This window comes from Hibiscus syriacus, unplaced genomic scaffold, assembly GCF_006381635.1.
Source record: "Hibiscus syriacus cultivar Baekdansim isolate YM2019G1 unplaced genomic scaffold, ASM638163v2 tig00002919_pilon, whole genome shotgun sequence".
In the NCBI taxonomy this organism is placed as follows: domain Eukaryota; kingdom Viridiplantae; phylum Streptophyta; class Magnoliopsida; order Malvales; family Malvaceae; genus Hibiscus; species Hibiscus syriacus.
In genome coordinates, this window is record NW_024061957.1 from 375,451 (window position 1) to 391,757 (window position 16,307).

Below are 16,307 nucleotides of genomic sequence, written 5' to 3' on the forward strand. Positions count from 1 at the left end.
TTAATCCATTCACATATAAAACATTTTTAATTTGTATGGAAGAGGTATTACCTATTGTACCAATACCTTCAATGTGACCTTTTGAATTATCACCAAAAGTCACTTCTCCTCCATTTTTGACGTTAAGCTCTATGAACCGGCTTTTGTCTCCGGTCATGTGTCTTGAGCATCCACTATCAAGGTACCATGAATTTGAATTTGTTTCCCGTGCCTTGTAGCAATGCTCCTTTCCCTTAGAATCTTCCCCAAATGCCATTAAGCACAAGTTTGCTACTTCTTGTTCTTCTTCATCGGAACCTTCTTCATCGCTCCATGTAGCCACATGAGCCTTGTGCTTATTCTTTGATTGACCCTTCTTCTTCAATTGTGGGCAATCATATTTGACATGCCCTGGTTTTTTGCATTCATAACAAATGATCGGGTCCTTCTCTTTTGGTTCATCTTTGAGGCCTTCATTTCGTTTGAATTTTCTTCCTCGGTAAGGTCTCATCATTTTTCTGAACCGTTTGGCAAATAATGCCATTTCCTCGTCATCATCATCATCATTAGAATCACTCTCATCTTTTGTGGATTTGAGAGCAACTCCAATGTTTTTTTTCTTATCCTTCTCCTTTGGTGTCTCTTCAACTTTATCAAGGTCCACCTCATCTTCAAGCATCATTTCATGAGTGAGGAGTGAACCGATAAGTTCTTCAAGAGTTAAGGACGATAGGTCCTTAGACTCGATGATTGCCGTCTTCTTTGATTGCCATGATTTTGGGAGGGAGTAGACTAACTTCCTCACAAGCTTTTCATTTGAGATGATCTCTCCATATGATTTGAGACCATTGAAAATCGTTGAAAATCTATCCGTCATAGCTTTGATGTCTTCATTTGGTTTCATCTTGAAATTTTCATAGCTATGCGTTAGAATACTAATTTTTGATTTCTTTACCTCATCGGTACCTTCATGTGTGACTTGAAGCTTGTCCCATATTTCTTTGGCGGTTGTACACGATGAAACTCTTCCGTATTCATCTGGTCCAAGAGCACAAAAGATAATATGGATGGCTTTGGAGTTGAGCTGGAACATTTTTGTATCTCCTTCACTCCACAACCTTGGATGAGTGATAGGCTTAATGTATCCTTCTTCTACGGCATTCCATGCTCCCATGTCACTTGCTTGAATGAAGTACATCATTCTATTCTTCCAATAGGCGTAGTTAGCTCCATTGAAGAAATGAGGCTTGTTCACGGGCATCGAATCGAGACCGGAGTCGAAGTTTGAAGTGGAGGCCATTGATGACTTTGTAATCGATGTAACTCTTCCCGGATCGACTCAAGAGGCGATTAAACCTTCAAATGAGTTAGGCTCTGATGCCAATTGTTGAGTTAATCGAATGACGAAATTGGCCAAGAGGGGGGTGAATTGCAATAAAAATTTTGTGGAAGCTTTTGCAGAAAATTGAAAGTAATTGCACAGCGATTTACAATGGTTCGACTTTCTCAAACAAAGTCTACGTCCACTACCTTAGCTATCCACACTAAGGATTTTCCAACAAATTCACTAATTTGTTCTTTCTTTTGAGGCCAAAGAGATAACCTTACAATTCCCTTAAGAGTATACCCCAACTCTTGAGAACACTCTTTTCTCAAAGAGAAGATTACAAATTTGCAAACTTACAAGAAAACCTCACAAGGTAAGATGTTTGCACAATTCTAGAACAAGAAAAGAACACTCAAAGAAAATTACAAATGAGTACAATAAGTGTTCTTTGAAAGCAAAATGAATATTGAATGAAAATTGGCTTGAATTGCACAAACTTTGTGTTTGATGCTTTCTCTCTTGTTTCTCTATGATTTTCTTGCTGATCAAGGGCTTCAGAACTTGTTTAAATACACATTGGATCACTTCTGAACGTTGGGGATGATTAGAGAAGATATTATAGCCGTTTTAGTGTGAAAACATTTAATAAAACAGCTTGGAGCGTGGGGGGAATCGGTTCCCCTCATAGGGAATCGGTTCCCTAAGTGTAAAATTCAAATATTTCGACCGTTGTACAAGGGGGAATCGGTACCCCCTTGGGGGGAATCGGTTCCCTCCGAGCATTCTGGAAATCTCGGAGCCAAACCATTCAGGGGGGAATCGGTTCCTCCTATGGGGGGAATCGGTTCCCTCTGAGCAATCTGGAATTTTTGGCTTTAAATTGGTTCGAAATACTTTGTAAAATTATTTTGAAATTGTTTTATTATTAAAACTTAATTTTACACTTAAGTAATGATTAGAAATGATTTTTGAAATATTTGGAGTAATGTTTTGATATTCGAATAGTTATATCAAATATACTTAGAAAATCATTTGGAAAATCTTAAAATCCATTTAACTTAATTTGTTATATCGAAATATCAAAATGTTTCAACAAATACCGTTTTGAAAAACCCAAATATATACCAGAACGACGTCGTTTCGAATCCATTATAAAAACTTTTTCCTTTTTTATTTCTTTTTCTTTTTCTTCCCCCCATTTTCTCTCTACTTTGTAACTTGTTGTCGATTCTGGCTAACACACAATTTTCATTCCGGCCACCATCCACCATCGTTGATGGTGGCCATTTTGTCCCAAATTTCATGGGTCGGTTCATCTCGACCCCCTAAGTATGAATTTATTGGTTGTTTCACCGAAAAATGTCTCAAAACTCATGAATATAGGCTGAAAATTTTCAACTTCCTCACTTCTAATCTCAAATTTGTGGACTTTAGAGTAAGTTCCGACAAAATAGAGGTCGAATTCAAACTGACGGTGTCGAGGCGAAGTGACCCACTTTCAATTTTTTGTTATTTTTTTAATTATTTTATATTAAAAATAAATAAAAAAATACCATATCATCAAAAAGTTAGAGATAATGGGAAATTGAGCAAAATGATTTAATTTGTAAAGTTCAGTAAGTAAATTAAAAATATTGAAAGTTGGCTGAGGAAAATAGAAGAGCGAGTATAGTTAAAAGAAAAACGGTGTATTTTTCCCTAATAGTTATTATGTACATACTTTTTATTTTCACAATTGTGATTATAACTATAGATATATTTATAATTTGAAAGACAAAAAAAAAGGTCAGTTTTTGGTATTGTTTGAAGCTACGAACACCTCTCCTCCGTAATTAAAATATTTAAAAAAACTCAATTAACTGGATAATCAATGTATCGTAATTAAGCTTGTTAAGTTAAAAATTGAATCACTTAAATTAACGAGGACGTGCAAAATTCAGTTGGCTCAAAGCGGTCTCCACTTCCAATCACAGTAGCAGCAATGTAAGCTTTCAACTTTTTTGCAACTGTAACCGATTCTTTCTCTGAATTACATATATTCTTTCTTCATATTCTCTATTGCTTCCCCTAGTTAGTATGCAAGAATTTGGAATTAAATCTTCTGATTGTTTTTTCTTTATCCTTTAGAAGATATCAGTCAGCTAATAAGATCTACTTGTTAGATTTTAGGGTTTAAATTTAACCCGAATAGTTCGGAAAACCCTAGTTTAACTGTGATAGTGAAATGAAATTATGGGTTTATTGTTTTCGTGTAAAGTTGTGATAAAAAATAGGAGCAATTCAAGGAAAGCTTTTCAATGGCCTTCTACTATGAATTTTATAAGTGAATCCCAGCAGCAGATTTTGCTAGTAAATGAAGCTTGCCATGGCGACGGTAAGGTAGTGTGTTAATTTAGCTATTTATTAGTTCATGGATGAGTATTATAACATGTTTCTGCTCTGTTGCAATGGCCGTTAGTGTTAGGATTAACCAAGGAAATGACTATTTATTCATTAATTTCCCGTGGCTAGTAGGTGCGCACAGAACTCTTTTGTTGGAACAACTTGCTTTTATATTCTCTGTTCTTACATATGCTAGAAGATGGGCTTTGTATAGAGTCTGGAAGAAGAATAAGTCACTGGTATAGTAGTCTGCTTCAAAAAATAAATAGTAAGGAAAATTTCTCCTTCGATGAACATAAATAATAAGGAAATTTTCTCCTCTAATGCACAAAAATTGAACTTTGATACTATGTTTCATCTGGCTGCTATTGATTTTGTATTCATCTTAGTTTTCAGGCATCTGTACTGAGCATGATCTGTTGTTAAAACAAGTGCAATGCTTTCCATGGATATAGATCTTGAGGTGCCTTCAAAAGAAGAAGAGAAGTTAATTCCAGGATCAGATGAAAATGCTGATGTCATGGACGTAGAAGATGATGATGGAACTCCTCCTGCAACCACTGAGCATGCAGTGGAAGCATGTGAACCAAATTTGATGGAGAGTTTTGCTGGTTGTGAGAACCAGGTGGATGTGCCTATTGCTGAAGCCAACGTCAGCAAAGGTGCCATTCTTGAGCCTCAAAATGGTATGGACTTTGAGTCAAAGGAAGCAGCATATTCTTTTTACCAAGAGTATGCTCGGTCAGTGGGATTTGGAATCACAATAGTTTCTAGTCGTCGTTCAAAAAGATCTGGAAAATTTATTGATGTAAAAGTTGCATGTTCTAGATTTGGAAGCAAGCGTGAATCTAACAAAACTCTCAATCCTCGGTCATGTCCAAAGACTGGCTGCAAAGCACGCATGCATATGAAGAGGAGGCAAGATGAAAAATGGATAATCCATAGTTTTGTGAAAGAGCATAACCATGAAATTTGTCCTGATGACTTTTACTATGCTATTAGGGGAAGGAGCAAACAGCCTGATGCAGTGGCATGCCAAAAGAAAGGCCTGCAGCTGGTTCTAGATGAGAAAGATGTAGAACTGATGCTTGATTTTTTTATGTGTATGAAGGATGAGAATCCAGATTCCTTTTATGCAATGGATTTTGATAATGAAAAATGTGTAAGGAGTGTGTTCTGGGTTGATGCAAGAGGTAGACATAATTACAGTCACTTTGGTGATGTGGTATTTTTTGATACCTTTTTTGTTAGAAACAAATACAAGATTCCTTACATTCCTATTATTGGAGTAAATCATCACTTCCAGTACGTGTTGCTTGGATGTGCTCTTATTGGGGAGAGTACTACATCAGCTTTTGTTTGGCTAATGCATACATGGCTTAAAGCAATGGGTGGCAAAGTTCCTAAAGTGGTACTTACTGATCAGGACAAAGTTTTGAATGAAGCTATTGCTGATGTGTTTTCCAACTCTCGCCATTGTTTCTGTTTGTGGCATGTACTATGTAAGTTTCCTGAGAATTCAGGTTGTATTATGAATCAGAATGAGAATTTCATGAAAAAGTTCAATAAATGCATATATAGGTCTTGGACACATGAACAGTTTGAAGAGAGATGGTATAGGATGGTTGACAAGTTTGAGCTGAAGGAACATGAATGGGTTCTTTCATTGTATAATGATCGGGAAAAGTGGGCTCCTATCTATATGCGGCATGTATTTTTAGCTGGAATATCTTCGACTGAGCGATCTGAAAGTGTTGCATCTTTCTTTGATAAGTTCATGCATAAAGCAGCTACATTCAGTGAGTTCATTGGGCAGCTTAAATCTTTCTCAATAGAGTTGTATGAAATGGAAGCCAAAGCTGATTTTGAAACACAAAATAAGCAACCTTTATTGAGATCTGTCTCAGCTTTTGAGAAGCAGATGTCCATGATCTATACAGATACAGTATTCAAGAAATTTCAGGCTGAGATTTTGGGAATGGTGTCTTGTCACCTACAGAAGGAAAGTGAAGATGAGGACACTGTTTTCTTTCGCGTTGATGATTTTGAAGAACGTCAAAATTTCCTTGTAGTTTGGAGCAAAAGAGAATTTGATATATGCTGTTTATGCCGTTCATTTGAATACAAAGGTTTCCTTTGTAAGCATTCCCTCCTTGTTCTTCAGATGTCTGGTGTTTCTGACATTCCATGCCACTATATATTAAAACGTTGGACCAAAGAGGCAAAGATTAGGCAAAATCTAGGTGAAAAATCAAACAGGCTTCATTATCGTGTGCAACGATTCAATGATCTATGCAAGCGGGCCATCGAATTGGGTGAAGAAGGTTCTTTATCTGAAGAAGCATATGGTATTGCACTACAAGCATTGGAAGAAGCCTTGAAATATTCTGTGGGTGTGAACAACTCTGGTAAAGTGTTTTGAGGCAAGAACACTACCAGTTAATGGTTTTCTTGAGACTGAAGCAGAGAATCATTGGAATGCTACAACCAAGTCATCTAAGAAGAAGAAAGCATACAAAAAGAGAAAGGTCCGTTTAGGCTCAATGTTTGACATGCAGATTCTTAAACTGTACTTCGGAAATATTATAGGCTTTTTGAAATGACCATTTTTCTACTGTAGGTTCAGTTTGAGTCCGAAGGAATAACTATGGGAAAATACAGCTGCCAGCAGATGGTTTGTTGTCTTACAATACACAATGGATTGCAACATTAGCATAGAAAATATTAATAATCATTTTTTGTTTTTTTGTAACAGATAAGCTCAAGAGCAAACAAGCTATATGGTTGTTCTGTTTCTCAGCGGGACATTCATGGGATGGTATGCAATGTCCTTTACCCAAACACAGTGGTTTATTTTGATGAAGCTTGCTAGCCATATGAATATATGTTTGGTATTTGATATGAATTTTGTAGGAAGTAAGCTCTAGAGCCTCAACTCTTGATGGTTACTATGGTGCTGAACAGAATATTCAAGGAATGGTATTGGAGTCTCTTAACATCACGTTATATATTAACATTCATTCTCTACCTTCAAATTGTAGACAAGGTTATCATGATTATAAGATAGCCTTATCAGTTTTGTTCTTTCTGCAGGGACAGTTGAACTCAATCCCTCCATTCCGTGGTGGTTATTATAACAATCAACAAAACTTATCAGGGCTGGTATGTCCGGATGTTAAGATTTTCCAGCAGAATGTTTTGAAAGCAATACATTGCTCTAATTAAATGCTTTTTCAATCTATTAACTATTTTTAGGGACAGCTACATTCACTAGCAGCCCTTGATAATCACTATGGAAACCAACAGAGTATGCAGGCACTGGTACTGAACTTGCTGGAGATCACTGCCTCCTTTTCTTTTCAAGCTTTTGTTTAATGAAATTGTTTCTTTTTAAACATTCAAGTGATTCAGAATCTGAAGCGATTCCCCCCGGAACATTGTTGCAGGCTCATCTTCCCTTTAGAGCCCCGACCATGCAGGGTTTTGACATTCAAGAAGGTTTGCAAGACGAGGTATGCACCTTATGGGGATAAACGTTATAATCGGCTCGGTCAATAATGATGGATGCCTTTATTATGAACTCATTACTCTGATTGCAGGAACGGTCCCTGGACTCAACTCATTTTCATGGCATTGCATCAAAACATCTTCATGATAAGCTCCTATAGTAGTCGCAATAGTAGCATTTCTGTACATTTATACGAAGAAGTCGATGTAAACAATTTTCAACACATCATTGGATCAGTAGGATAAGAGTTTATTCCTTTAGGGTTGCCAACATCTACAGGTCAAGATTATGACCTTCCTTTTTCCAGTTACAGTTAAATCGAAGTTGTAATTCTATTCAAATAATTATGTGTTATTGGTATTCGATAATATTATAACGTACATAAATTCATAATAATCACGTTGAACATTCAGTAAAATGCTGAATATTAAGTTATATAAATTGGATTTAATCTCTACCATTTCTAGACCAAGCCCATGATTTACCTTTCTTTTCCAGAAAGTTCAAAATAATATTTATACACTTTCCGCAAGTTAGATACAATGGTGAAGAAGCTCAAATTCTTGGTGAAAGTCAATTCCCATTAGACCTCTTCTTTAGCTTGCACCACAATCCATTCTTGGTGTGTATTGTTGCTCCTGTAACCAGCTCTACAGATTCAGGGGGTCCTTTCAGTTCCACATCAAACTTTGCAACAACACGGCCAATGCCACGGTTGATTCCATGAGGGCAAATTGATCTCCGATGCACTTCCTTGGTCCTCCACCGAAGGGTAAGAAAGCGAAATCTGATATAATCTGATAGTTGAAAATAATAACAAACTTGCATATAAGAAACATGAATTTGAGCATGGTTTGGTTTGATTAAAACATTAAGCTTATGATGATAAACCTCATTAGGGTATAATGCTCCAGGGCTTCTAGACGGATCAAAACCAGCCCATCCTTCAATGCCTCCGCTCTCCTTTTGTTCTAGAAACCTCTCCGGAACAAATTCATGGGGCTTGTCCCAAAAGTATGGAGATCTATGGAGATTATATACCTGAAAGAATTGTATTTACAAAATGATATCAACAAAAACATATGGGACTCGAAACAATAAACTTTCAAGGGTTTATGAAGAAGCAAAACTGGTTTAACTCACAGATATGAAGATGTCGGTCCCAGCAGGAATGGTGTAGCCATCTTTGTCACCTTTGTAACCTCCTGTCAATTATTTTGACAACCGCTGATTTATGTTTTGGTTCTTTTTTACAGATGCATCATTTAAATTCCCTCACATGCGATTTTTAACTCAGTTATTTCCAACTCTTTTATTGCTCTTCCATTTATTCATTTTAGATTTTTAAATCCAGAAACGTTCACTCTTGGAATCATCTTATCCTACATAAATGATATGATCTATATGCTGATAAGTAATAACATCAGTTTTCTATTTATTGACAAATATATTACCCTAGTTATAATACAAGCATTAACCGCACATGCGAAACATATCTGCTCCAAAGAAAACATCAATCTCCAACATACTGATGTTTGTTAAAACCAAACCCAAGTGTTTGAAACCTGAGAGAGAGAGAGTCTAAATGAGATATACCTGGCAGCACAACTTCTTCAAGAGCTCGTCTGATAAGCAGTGGAGGTTGAGGATATAAACGAAGAGCCTCTACAGCAATAAGTCTTATGAACCTAAAAGGGAAGAGCAGAATCCAGAATATCATTATACTTTCAAAAGACTGATATACCTGTAACCAGGTCACATGGAAATGAAAGGCTGTCTTCTAGTAATACGAAACAAATTTCCCATATAATAATCAGTTCACATATTCCATGACTGTAATAACCACATGAATACAATAATAGGACAATTTAAATGAGTGTCAACTTAAGACTGAATGGTATTTTGTAAACATTTATTGAAACTTACTCAACTTTGGACATCAATGGGGGGAGGGGGGATTTAAAAGTATAATTTGAAAATAAAATTGTGCATAATAATAGTTTAATAATAATTGTCCATTTCCATTAGCATGTGTTAGCCCCTTTTACAGCATGAACAAAAAACTTTTAGAAGCTAATTATAACATAAAGAAGCAGGAAGCTTTCATCAGAGTAATCTTGGAGACCTACTCTAACTTTTTAATTAATTCAAGAGTTGGTCTCCCCTGGCCCAGAACCGAATCGACCTCCTCTTGGGCTTTTTTCATTTTAGACGGGTTCTGCATTTTCACCAAAAAAACACACTTCAATATGACTCAAAAGTTGTGTGGCACACACACACACACACATAAAAGTGGCATGACAAAAGGAATGCTGCTCCAAGAGTTAGTAGTAGGGATCATACTTGTGCAAGAAGGAAAACAGCCCAAGTAAGAACAGCTGCTGTTGTTTCGTGGCCAGCAATAAGCATAGTCATTAGATCATCTCTCAGCTGTTAAAAAAAAGCCACAGGTTTGTATAAAATTCAATGAAGAATACCAGTTTAGCACATAAAAATGTCAAAAGAATTATTGTCTATGGACAGGTAGAACCAGCTAAAATATATTTTTACACCTACATTGAATGAAAAAAGGTATTTGTGCTGCCTAAAGTAGCAGGAACCACTAGGAGGTGGCTTCATTAACCCATGAAAGGAGACACAACAATAACAGACCAACGGAGAAATGTGGACGTAAGACTACTTTTACGATAAACTAGAATAACATCAACAAGAAGAAGCCATATTATATTGAGTTAATCCTATTCTTCAAACACAAATCAGCAGAGGATTTTTTTTTTTACCTGGCGATCATCAACATCTGCTCCCCTCATGTCCACCAAAAACCGCAAAAGACTTGCATCCTGAAGCCATTATGGTTACCATATCTAAATTTCTATAAGCTCTCTAAAACATATCTCATCCTAACGATAGAAGAAACAGGAAACATTTAGCCGAAAAACACTTCTATGATGATGTAACTGCACCTTAATATTCGAGTAATACCTTTGCTGCAGTTTTTCAACATCCGCTTCCTGTCATCAAACATGAGTAAAACTCAATATTTAGTGTATATCGGGCATGCTACAAGAACTCTTGTACATTTCTACCAATCTAATTAGCAAAAGAAAAAACTGCATTATACAAGATACGTTAGAAGTGTACCCAAATGTTGCAGTATTGGCTTCAATTTTGGTAAGACAACAACATACCAAAACAATTTATGACATACTCCACCTCTCCAAAGCCATTTATCTTTTTTATGCAGGTTAACAAGGATCACTCCTGTGAGACGAGAGTGTCTTGATTCTTGAATGGAACTAAAGCTTTCTCTATTTATCAGTGCTGAACTGCTATGTAAAATGCCAAAAGAAGGCCAAGAACCTTAAAAGTCTATCTCATCAGCCAAGTTGAGGGAACCCATGGTTCAGCCATAAATCTTGAACTTATTGTACCTGATTTGCCTTTTCAGGTGCGACTTGGAGGTTACGCCATGCTATACTTTCATTTTCTTTCTAATAAATGAGACATTCTTTGGGACTAATTGGTGTTACAGAAATGACACGAAACAAAGTAGCTTAAGGTTACTTTTCAAATTTAATATTCACTGTAGAGTGTAGGCATACACATATTTTTTGCTTAGTACAACGGACATTTCATGTTTTGAATCTAAACCAGCTTCAGTTAAAATTTGAGTAGTTATTCTAGAAGATCTAATGCATGAGATGTTATGATTCTAATAAATGAAACAACGCACTACTTATATTAGCACTTGGAAAGGAAAACTGTGGAGCTGAAAACCATAGTTTTGTGGTCATTCCCTCTTTTCTCATACTCAGAGCACTAGAAAGATAAGCATTCATTATATTCTCCACATAATGGTTCTTTGATGAAATAAAAGAGTCAAACTTATAAATGAAAAGACATGGTTTTCAGTTAAAATCAATAAAGAATAAGGAAAAAGAAATCAATAAAGTGTGACTGTGAAACTCATTTATGGATCAAATGCAAACCTCTCTGCTATCTTTTGCATTTTTGATGAGTCCATCTAGACAGTCATTGATGATCTTAAGGTCATAGTGAAATTTCCGTTGTCTGGGTACCACCCACCTTGCCAGAGGAATTTTCCAGTATGGGATGTAGAAAGTGGATCTATGTTCAGCTTCAAAAAGTGTACCATACACTGCCTGCAACATATATTAGAAAAGATGAGTAAGAAAATAGAGTGTAAATGTGGCTTAAACAGTAATGATATCATGCAATGTAACCTGGATACTGGAGGTTATAGTAACAGTTTAAACTAAAAACCTAGATATAGAATTAGTAAACATTGCAGATTATTTGCTGAAAACTTCTGTTTATCAAAGCAATGGTAAACAATTGGACATTAAATCGGTCACTATTGTCTCAATACTTCAGTCCAAAACCATCTGTAGTTTCCTGGTCCTCCTGATTAGCACCTCAGTCCACAATGCAACCAACATCCAGGGCTATGCCATCAAAATACTTTCTCAGATCTACTATGGATGTGTTAAAGACAAAGTATTTAAAGGACTTCATGTATGCACTATAAGTCGTAATGCACACAGGAAAGGGGATGGTAACAAGAAAATCTCATATTCTCATCAGATTATGTGAAATTTGCATGATAAATTTTTTTCCATGCTTGGAGAGGTCTGGGTAAGCAGCTAGATTTGAGCAACTTATGATGATAAGAATGGCCACTTAGTTCTTCACATGTCTATTTTAATTGAGTTGCAGGAACAGGTATGGCGTGTAGCAAGGGGTATAGCTAATAAGACTTTCCAACGGTACAACATATAAATGTGACAAATTGGATAGAAAACATTTTAATTTCATATGTGTTTGTGTTTATTACTTTACGTGGCTACTGTTAAGCAGTTAGTTAGTACCATGCTGAGGTGCTCTGCAAGGGATAGTATTGCCGGACCTTAATAACAGGAGACTCTTTTGTAACAGAACCAAAGTCATAGTTGAAGACACCAAGTCCAATAATATCCAGAGCCAAGCTTGAAAACTCTGCTTCAAGGTCTAACTCAACAGCATCTCCTCCACGTGAATGCTCACCGTCTAAAAGTTTTTCAAATTTCACTGTTGTTCGTTCTGAACAATCACTGAATACTTTGACCATAGCTTCCAAGTATAGTGCATGGAACCCAGGAGCAATAACTGCATATTTTTTTATCAAAATAAACATTACTAGAAATATTATCAGTGAAATTTTCTCAATAAAACAATATAATAAATTTAGAAAGCCATGAACATCTCCAGAAACTTAAATAGTTAAGGGTAAAAATGAAATTCTATATTTCTCTCAAGTTAACAAGGCAAAAAATATAGGTGTCGACAATAGAGAAAATGCTTTCAGATTACTCTCCTCAAATGGATGTCATGCTTAAGGAACTTACATACCTTTCTCTCTCTAGTAAAGATGAATAAGCCAGATGTGAAACTCTAAGACCACTCTATTTAGTTCTCTCAGTATCCTTTAGAAAATGTTGAAGAAGGAATCAGGAACTTGAAGTTAATTATAACGGTGATGAAATTGCAATATATATACATACATGTATGTGTGCGTGCGTGCGTATGCATATTTATATTCTGAACCAATCAAATTTGTGTTACTGAGTCTGTCTGAAAAGAGCAAATCTTGGCTTTTTCTATTTAAGTTCGCCAAACTTGAGCAAGTGACTATATAGTTTCAAGATCACAAGCAATTGCTCAAAATTAAATAAATAAATAAAAACACAATGGTTCAGATGCTTATCAATAAGAACAAAAGAACTGCCTTTTGTTCCCATTATACGCAGATAAAACTTCAACATCAGATAACATAGATTCCATACCTCTTCTCCTTTGTTTCCATGTGTCAAGATCAGCAGGAATAAGTCCTTTCCCCATAATCGGTTCCAGTATATCAGCAAGAACTCCCTGATCAGAAATTAAAATTTTGGTTAAATGGATTCAAAATTTTAATCCAGAAGGAAAAAAAATATTAAAATGGACCCTAAATTCTAGAGTAAATGACAGTGCAATCAAATGCAACATTTTCTAGCTAAGCAATTGCTTGGAAGTTGGAACAGTATTCAATGCCATTTTCTTTGATTGTTAGAGACCTCATTGATTATTTCTTTATCTTTCAATGTCAAAGAGGATGGAACAGTATTCAACAGGAAAATGTGGCAGAAAACAAATAAGAAAAAGGCCTCATTCAGGTACAGCACTACAAATTTCCTTTCATTAGCCTGCATGTAGAAATCACAGTTAACAATCAATTATATAATAAGAAAATGGAACTTAAGTCTTTTGATGCATATATGTAAACATGAAAGCATAAAGGAAAGTGAAATTTTTCCACCAGGTTAGCATGTAAAATGTATTAGATAGAAAATTAACATTACGAAGATGATGTCTTAACATAATACAGTTAAGGTCAGAAGAAACAACAAAGAAAGTTTCTCCTTTTTAATGATAGAAAATATAAATCTTCGTTTTTTGAAGGACGCGAAGATTAATTAAAGATGTAAAAATTGATACCTTGTCAAAGGAAAATGCATTTTCTCGAAGAATATGCCTTGCAACAATAGGATCTGATACAACAACAAAAGCTTTTGGTCCAAAAGCAAGTTTATACACCGAGCCATGCTGCAACATCAATTAATATATCAAATAAAAGGGGGAAAAGGTAAAAATAAAAAGCAGGAGCCTCAGATCATAAATAATGATAAGTAACAAAAGAATATAGCACATCTTATATGGAAAACAAAACTGAGCCACAAGGTTCCATAGCTTAATCACTGCTATGATTCAAATATGATTTAGCAACTCAAATTTTGAGACAATCCAACATTTAAGACTTGAAACTTTCCATCACAGTCTAAAGTCCAAATATTAGGAAGCACGCTTATGGTAGATATGGGAATGCAAGACATGAACATGACATGATAATACTAAAAACATGATATGAACATGAAATGATACTAGTATACGAACATGTTAAGATCTTTATAATACAAATTATTAACTCATCGAGAGTTGTATAAGTATAAATAACTTAAACACGATTATGAGTATGACACCAGAAAAGACATGAATTCACAACGTGCCACTTTAGCTTATGGGATAATACAAGTCACCTCTATAGTCAAATTCCAATATGGCATCAGGTGTACTCAAGAACAAAAGTTGGTAACTCACAAGTTCAATTGAAGCTCTACGAACTTCCTATCATCTAAAATATTAGAAGATGCATGCAGTGGGGCAGAACCAGGAGAAGCATAGGTGATCAAAGCACCATAAGCTCAAGACAGTATACGAAACTATCAATTGTACCAATATTAAACACTTCAGGAAACAAAAACAAAAGGGTAGTAGTTCAAGTTAAGTACCTCTATAAACCAATCGTACAAAGAGAAGAGAGGTCGACCAAACAAATCAGAAACAGCACCTTCAGCTACAGGCATAGAGCCAAGATTTCCTCCACTAAGGAAATTGGTAAGAAGGTTGCTTGCATTATCCAAAAGATTCCTTTTAGCTTTTGGTTCGTTTGTACTCGTAGATTGACATCTGCAAAAATTTAATAAAAAATAGGATCAATAAAACAAATACAAAACCAACCCATTTTCACTCTAGACTTCACTTGCAATATTTTCACTGTTTTAGAAAGAAAAAAAAGGAAAATACCCACCACCTACTTTGAGCTTTCTACTCACCTAATGGCAACAGAGGCTTTTAGTTTTGGGTTGGGAAATGAAGGAGGTTTCGAGACACCCAAAGACACGAAATCACTGGTCCGTAAACTTCCATAAGTGGCAGCTGAGGGAAGCTGCAGAGATGAAGCGGTTGCAGTGGCTGCTTCCATTGATACTAAGGCAACTTTCTCGGTGGGCTTTGGTTTTGTGTCAGTGGAGAGTAGTGAGATTAGATAAATGGATTATATTGGCGTTTGTGAAGGATGAGCAATGGGCATGTTCTGTTTGCCTAACACTTTCCACTCATAATGGTAAAGGGTAGTACTTTTATATCTGTAATACTTGTCAAGTGACAATTGAGTGTGACCCATTGTGGTGAACGCAAAAAATGGCTTTTCTTTTTTCGGGATAATTATTGCATATAAATTCTCAGTCAGGTTATTAATTTTGTACCTTTTGCTCAAATATTATTCTTAAAATAAATTAATACGGGGAATAATATTTAATTGTTTAAATATATTAAAATATAAATCTTCAATATATTCATTAAATTATAAAAAATAATATTAATAAGTTAAAATTATTGTATGGTCTGATTCGTGCTCGTACAATTATGTATATTTACAGATTATATGATTTTACTTTTTTAAGAAAAAATATCATATTCTTTTTTATTTCTTTTAATTTTTACTCAACTTTTTAAAATTTAACCGAACAGTATTACATCAGTAGAATGAGTTTTTAATTGAAAATGTTTTTCAGAAAACACTTTTGATATATCATGTCTTTATTCTACGTAACACGAAAAAAATGTTAATTTAAAAAATAATTTGAATTAAATATTATTTTTATATCATTTTTAATGGTGATGTCAAAGGAATTTTAGTAGAAAATGTTTTCTCTTAATGTAAGTTAAAACTTTTAAATGTTTGGGCCAAAATGAAATAAATAAAAAGTAGATTTAAAATATGAAAAATTATACGTATTTTCTAAAATAAATAAATAGATATGATGTGTGCTAAAGACACCTTATTATGTGAGACGTGCTTTCGAAATGTGTCAAATAAATATTGTTTTAAAATTAATTAGAAATAGTATTACATTAAGAAAATAAAATAATTTTTTTATTTAAAACTGTTTATTATTTTATAGTTTGTTTATACAATATAATGTTACTTCTCATCAAGGATCCCATCAACCATATTTATAATTATTTTATATATATGTTAGGTTATGTAGGACCCCCATAAAAAAAATATCCATTTTTGGCCTATGTAAAGGTGATGGAGTGAGGTATTCCTCTTCCCAGATCTCTCACCTTCGCCAGTTTACCATGGGAGCTTCTCAACCATATTTGAATTTCAATTGATCGACAATATATAAAATAAAATTATATAATTTTTAATATAAAAACGTATAAATA

General features: G+C 34.9%; 3 protein-coding genes across 4 annotated transcripts; 2 read left to right on the plus strand and 1 right to left on the minus strand.

Annotated features, from left to right (window-relative positions):
* Window positions 1–3,360: 3,360 nt before the first annotated feature.
* Window positions 3,361–6,144, plus strand: LOC120164200 (protein FAR1-RELATED SEQUENCE 2-like). 2 transcript variants are annotated; one of them, XM_039173969.1, is made up of 2 exons: window positions 3,361–3,685; window positions 4,078–6,144. In XM_039173969.1, exon 2 carries the CDS (start codon window positions 4,125–4,127, stop codon window positions 6,108–6,110), a length of 1,986 nt encoding a protein of 661 aa, XP_039029900.1. In that variant the 5' UTR covers window positions 3,361–3,685; window positions 4,078–4,124; the 3' UTR covers window positions 6,111–6,144. The 2 variants fall into 2 exon arrangements, with proteins under 2 accessions (XP_039029900.1, XP_039029891.1); XM_039173960.1 differs by having other exon boundaries at window positions 4,085–6,144.
* LOC120164215 (protein FAR-RED ELONGATED HYPOCOTYL 3-like) lies at window positions 6,109–7,475 on the plus strand. The gene is made up of 8 exons (XM_039173978.1): window positions 6,109–6,216; window positions 6,309–6,362; window positions 6,444–6,506; window positions 6,602–6,667; window positions 6,782–6,850; window positions 6,944–7,009; window positions 7,135–7,200; window positions 7,288–7,475. Exons 2-8 carry the CDS (start codon window positions 6,336–6,338, stop codon window positions 7,354–7,356), a joined length of 426 nt encoding a protein of 141 aa, XP_039029909.1. The 5' UTR covers window positions 6,109–6,216; window positions 6,309–6,335; the 3' UTR covers window positions 7,357–7,475.
* Window positions 7,476–7,664: 189 nt separating this feature from the next.
* Window positions 7,665–15,105, minus strand: LOC120164226 (cytochrome P450 97B2, chloroplastic-like). The gene is given in 15 exon segments (XM_039173989.1): window positions 7,665–7,888; window positions 7,891–7,993; window positions 8,088–8,237; window positions 8,340–8,401; window positions 8,793–8,884; window positions 9,326–9,414; window positions 9,540–9,626; window positions 9,977–10,036; window positions 10,160–10,207; window positions 11,186–11,359; window positions 12,124–12,362; window positions 13,040–13,124; window positions 13,731–13,838; window positions 14,582–14,759; window positions 14,906–15,105. Coding segments are annotated over 15 exon segments (1,743 nt in total). The 5' UTR covers window positions 15,055–15,105; the 3' UTR covers window positions 7,665–7,769.
* Window positions 15,106–16,307: the final 1,202 nt, after the last annotated feature.